General features: G+C 37.5%; 1 protein-coding gene across 1 annotated transcript; it reads left to right on the forward strand.

Moving 5' to 3' along the window:
- Positions 1–4,827: 4,827 nt before the first annotated feature.
- On the forward strand, positions 4,828–5,976 carry LOC107493822 (F-box/kelch-repeat protein At3g06240-like). The gene has a single exon (XM_016114859.1). It carries the CDS (start codon positions 4,828–4,830, stop codon positions 5,974–5,976), a length of 1,149 nt encoding a protein of 382 aa, XP_015970345.1.
- Positions 5,977–6,343: the final 367 nt, after the last annotated feature.

Below are 6,343 nucleotides of genomic sequence, written 5' to 3' on the forward strand. Positions count from 1 at the left end.
AGGTTAGAATTAAATTACATTTCCAGAAACTAGTCAAGTCCTTTTATAACGATTCCGAATATAAAGTATTCATATTTTTAAGTTTTGTTTCTCATAGTCTCCGAGGAAGCACCATGCATGACCAGCGACTACATGTAAATTTTAACGGTGGAGCCAGCAAAGAGATAGGCGACGACTTCGGTAAAACTACAGTCGTAGAACCTTCCCTAAAAGAAGTGGTAACGCAAATGTCGACGATGATGAATACACTTACAAACCTGATTGCTTCCCAGACCAAGACGTGTTATCCTGTGTTTGGAACAATGCCACAAACAATCAATCTTCGGAATGGGCCGGCCGATAACTTCAACCCCACATTAATGCCTGTGATCATGAGCGGATTCAGCATGCCGTCCGGTAGTCTTGAGAGGAATCTGGATTCCTCCAAGAAGATTAGATCCAACATGTCAAGCATTCATCAAACTGCGGATTCAAAATCGCATATGGCTACAAAGTGTTGTTCAATGTCTCCGAAGTTTGAACAGACACCGCCAGATGATTATGTTATTCGCCGAAGTTTGTTCAGCGATGATGGTACTGGAAAGAAGACAGCTACAGAACCAGTTATAACGAGTAGCTTAGACAAGGCTGTATATGTTAGCTACTTCAACCCGGCTGACAGAAAATTGCCACTAGTGAATGAAACCGCAAAGATACCTGCGGTGGGTTATATCATGTTAAGTAAGTTTTACAGATTTGTTGTGCTGATTTACTATTAATATATAACGGCTTAGTTTTCGTTGTATCAGTGGAAGCCTGTTCTGTTCCGTCCCCCAGCTGATATGGCACTGTGCAAGGACGAAGTTTCAGTCGTAACCTACGTCTTTGGTTCAGATATGGAGGATGAAGAACTGAATTCGGAGATAATTTCACAGACAAACTTGTGGCACGCTAATAGGAGAGTCATGTATACTCTACTGCCGAACAAACCATTGGTGGACGAGGTATGGATTTTTCAATCTTTAGCCTTCGTTAATTTCATAAATGAAACTCCTTGCATATAAAATAATTTTAACAAGGGAATATATGTTTATATTTTTTCTTATTGGCCGTCAATCAACGAACGCTGAAGCAGATCATAAACCTGACATCAAGCATGCTCATGTGTGATGCACGCAAGGACACCGGTTTTCCCTGCTTGTGGTTTTTACCCACTACATTTTCGGTGAGTGAAACCCATTAAGAGGATCTCCATCTCCTGGTTTCCATTGATCTTATACATGTTTATGAAAAATCAAATTTTAGCAATTTGCCCTTAATTGGACTCACTCCCCAAAGACTTTGAAACGCTATTACGCTGAGGAATACATGGGAGAGTTTGAGTCGTTATGCAAGGTAACTGTATAATTTAATTGTCGTAATATATGATAATGTAAATAAAAAACGCTTATTCCAATATAACTTATTTGTGTATATTTTTGATAGATTTTTGTTGCAATGAATGAGGATAACATGCACTGGTACCTGGTTGTAATTGATATAGAAAAAAGACACCTAATATTACTGGATTCTAAACCATGCGTCTCAAGCAGAACCAGACGCCGTCGTTGTGCGAAGCTAATGGTAGTGTTGCAAAATTTCTAATAGGTGGAAAATAGATTCTAAATTGCTTAAACAGACACCAGAGTTGACACCTGAATTAAATTTTACTTTGATTACAGGCACTGTTTATTGAGGAGATGCTTGATGACTCCACCTTCTATGCTAACCAAACAACACACAGACCAGTAATTTCAGAGTATCCTATAATACACCCTGCAGAAATTGGCGAGCAGAACGATGACTCGTAAGAAACCTTACAAGTTATTATTGATTGTTGAGTTCTCAATTACTGAGATGCATCAATGAATTTGCTAACGTGTGATGAATACATTTTCCTTATGCACAAGTAAAAGACACCGCTAACATATTTATTGATGTTGTAATAGTGCTATACATTGCTTTTCCGGCGAGCCTTGGTTACAGAAGTTAATATTTTTTAACAGTACCATTTCGTCTGCTATGATTTTTTTCCCTTAGGAATTAAGTTGGTTATAGACTTCAATAAACTTTTTTTACATATACAAGGAATGATTGTGGAGTTTGGGTGACAACCTGGATGAGGGAGTGCCAATGGAGGAGTAACTACAATATTAAGGTAGTTATAAAATAAAATTCGTTTCATGGTTTCATATATTATCTCAAAATTTTAATCTAACCTATGCGTCTGAATTCTTTTGTTTTTTCTCCTAGGTAAATGATAGCACTAGATTACGGCTGGGTTAATTTTTGGTTGACGTTTTGTGTTGCGCTTACTGAAATTGAAAAAGCTACTGGTCTTAAAAAATATGATTATGTTATTTGAAGTTCTTTATGTTAATTTATGAATGGAACAGCACATTCTGATATGTTAATACATGATTTCGTATATTTTGTCAAACAATTTAGTAAACATGATTTCAATAATTTACGTAAATATGAACACAATACTAAACGTTATATTTTTTAACTTTATTATGTGTAACCTTCGTTATGTTTATTCATCTAGTGATACGTATACCAATGAATGGTTATTAAACTACATTTATCTTTACCAAAACATGAGTAATACAATTCAAATAGAGTTTATTATGTGTATTTATTATTTAGTTTAGATTTACGAAAAGGTATGATTAGTGATGAGGTTCGAATCCTAATTGGTGGCTTCAATATATCCCTTCAACTTCATTTCCAACCGGTGTGACCTCTGGTTTTACCCTCTTTAAAAGTAAAACTTGACTTCCTATAGAAAATCATTTGACAACACCATTGTAATTTGTAAACCCTCTCCTAATTCACTCACGGCGGCTATCAACTTCAGAGACTAGTCACTAATATTAGCAAACAAAGATGGAGCCAGAATTCTGGTAAGCAGATAACTATTTTTTTCATTTTGTTAACTATTTTTTCCATACGCATGACCATCTCTCCTTGCATGGTTTGTTCTTTTTTAACATTGATTACTTCTCAAGTTTCGGTTCTGTCCTTCCATGGTTTCTTATTTTTAACAATACTGACTTTTCAACATTTGGTTCGTGGTGGCTACCGGCTAGTTACGTCAGTGCCTTAAGGAACGTGAGAAGATGCCCTGAATAGACTTTTGTCCTAAACATATTCCCAACAGATGTAAGCTTACTTCTGGCGCTGCAGACACCACTTTTCTTTACGGTTTTCTATCTAATTTTTTTCAAAATCTGTTTAACAGGTAATTTTATTTCTCTGACTATAGGAAGATGTAAGGATTCCACAGCACATTGTATGGCACTTTTCGTTCTTCACAACCACTGATCTGTACTTAATTGACAGACAAGACAACTGTCTCCATATCCACCCAACTAGAGACGGTAATAACTACTGGATCAACGCAGCCGACATGGGGAGGATAAGATCTCTCTTTCGAACAACTCCACGGTTTATGCTGGAACTCAGTTACGTAGGTTGGGGTATCTTCCACATGCTTGCATGGGACCATACTCGTTCGGTTGAAATGCCCAGAGCCGTTGATGAGATATATGCCTCCAACGTATTGCCGGACCAAATCAAACACTGGCTAGCGGACAGATGCAACGTACACTTCAACAAGGATGAACAGGTGGCTGCGTTTGAGACTGAAAGGTTATTACGCCAGCAGCATCGGAGGCAAGAAGGTTCACCACCGCGTCCTCACGAGTCAAGGTAACAATAACTTGTTTACTTAGGAAAGTAAGTCTACATACTTTATTATATTCATTGTTGTATAATAAATTTTCCAAAATTACTGCAGGTTCAACCGCCGTCAACAGGGAGGAGGTGCAGTGGGAGGACCTATTAGGAGGGCAATCGCAGGACCTAGTAGGAGGTATAGAAGAAATTCGCCATCTGACTCTTCCGACTCGTCTGTGAACCAGATAACACCATCATCGTAGGACAAAAGACGACAGATTAATTTGTTTACGGTTTATTGGTGAAATAATGTTTTGTAGTAGTGTTTCGGTAGCCATGTCTATATGTACATGTTTACTTTTGTGGAAATCTTCGATTAGTATTCTGTGTAATAGCTTTGATTTTGTGAATGTAAATTATGGTGTTGGACTTCGTTATTTTGTTAATGTATATACATCTATGGGTTTATTTTTGATCAAGTCTCACACAAGTCTACCATCAGAAGTATTTTTTTATTCCGGTCATTATTTGTAAGAAAATTTGGTAACAACGACTTTTTTATCATGGGGAAAACTTGAATGTTGTTTACCTGTGTCTGCATGGATGAGGGTGTGCAAGTGGTAGCTGGTAACATCCTAATTAGGTATTGGAAATGATTAATTTGGGGAGTAACATGGTTTTCTTTAGGATGAGGGGTTGTAATGTTGCGGTAAGGCAAAAAAAATTGGAAATCAAGTAAACAGATTAGTGAGTATATCAGCAAATTAAAACTTAATAGGGAAAATTTGCGGCTACATCTAATTTCAAGCTAGAAAAACAAAAAATCAAAGATAAGCTTATTGGAGTATGTTGGAATTCCAACTGAATTTATTTACTAGGGTAGGCAAAAACTTGGGTAGACGAGTCAAATTTAATGGTACTAAACACCTAGTTCAAACAGGTTACGATAACACCGGTAAATACAATATTCTGCCTCATCAATTCTCGTTGGATGCTGCATCTCACACAATTAATAAGTTAGACTAATTTAGGTTCATTACTTAAAAGAGAGCAACAGACTTCAACAATTCAAAAACTACAAAGTAAACACAACCGAAAACCAAGACTACGAAGATCGCGTCTAGTAAAATGGCTAAATTCCAACTTCCCTTGCCGATTATTCCGGATGATCTGCTACAAGAAATCTTCCTGCGTAGTAGTGCCAAAGCTGTAGGGAGATGTATGTGCTTGAATAAATTCTGGTACCGACAGCTACGCCAACCAGAGACATGCATACACCACATGCGAAGGCAAAAAGTGTTAGATCAACATGTTTTGTTTCATGTTGGATACTCACTGCTGTTAATGGGTTCAGATTCACTATATATAGTGAATGCTGCTTCTGGAGAAGAAGTGAATGTTCAGCATCCTTTCGGAGTTGGCATCCATGGGTGGTTTCGTATTGTCGGAGTGTCAAACGGGAACATATGTTTCAAGTTCTCTCGTGAACGAGACGACACAAGACTTTTGGTATGGAATCCAACAACACAATGCTCTAGAGAAATTTCCGACCCCCACAGGGACCACGGTAGATCGTTTTTCCCAGTATATGGTTTCGGTCATGTTCCAAACTCAGATGCATACACAGTCATACATATGTGCAAAAGGGACATAGCTGATGCCTACGTTTTTTTCTCTAGATATTGTTCAAGGCGTTCTACATGGTTTCACTGCGTTGATTGTCTCCCTGGTGTAGAAAAAATTGACCCTAACTCTGTTTTTAATAATGGTCAGGCGTATTGGATAACTGGTACAGGAGATAGCTATGCTACACCCAAGTCTGTTTTATGTTACAGTGTTGAAGATGAATCATTTAGCGAGGTGTCTATCCCTGTAGGTGCAATATATACCATTCACAATTTACTAACCCACAAGGAAAAAGTTGCACTCCTCGCTCATACACACAACGAATTTGGTTATGTCGCAGCAATTTGGCACTTGAATGAAGACGCGAATGGAAACAGAATACTAGAGCAATACTGCAGGTTTGCGAGTCGAAGCATCAGAGAAAATCCAATACTATTCGTGGATGAAAACCTACTTTTGTTGGTGAACAATTCAAAGGAAAGAGAGTTACTCGTCAATTACAGGTACAGAGAGCTTGTTTTGACAGAATATGACATCGAACATGGCACTAAAAATCTATTGGTGAGGAGAGCATGGCGATACCCAGAAACGCCACACCCGATCACAGTAAGGTCTACACTCAAGTATTTTGCAGGGATGTTTCCTGTCTAGAAATAATTGACATTTAGATCTACTCCGACTACATGTATTTCTGTCTTTACAATTGTATGTTTTACATTGGTTTGAAAGAGCCAAAATTAAGAGAAATAGCATAACAACCTCAATCTATCTAATTCGATGTGTCGTGTAGTCTTCCTCATGTACAGGAGATTTATAATGGTGTTATTCTGTTTCTAACCATCCTAGTATAGGGATTATGTGAGAAATAACAGTTAACCTACTAACATTTTACGCAAATATTCAATCAAGAAATGATCTTCCAAAAAAACATTAATCAAATTAACGGTAAACACAAACATAAATGGAATAAATAGTTACCTGGAAAAACTTGGTTTTCTTTTAAAATTCCGGAGAGAGT

Source organism: Arachis duranensis, chromosome 6, assembly GCF_000817695.3.
Source record: "Arachis duranensis cultivar V14167 chromosome 6, aradu.V14167.gnm2.J7QH, whole genome shotgun sequence".
Taxonomy (NCBI): domain Eukaryota; kingdom Viridiplantae; phylum Streptophyta; class Magnoliopsida; order Fabales; family Fabaceae; genus Arachis; species Arachis duranensis.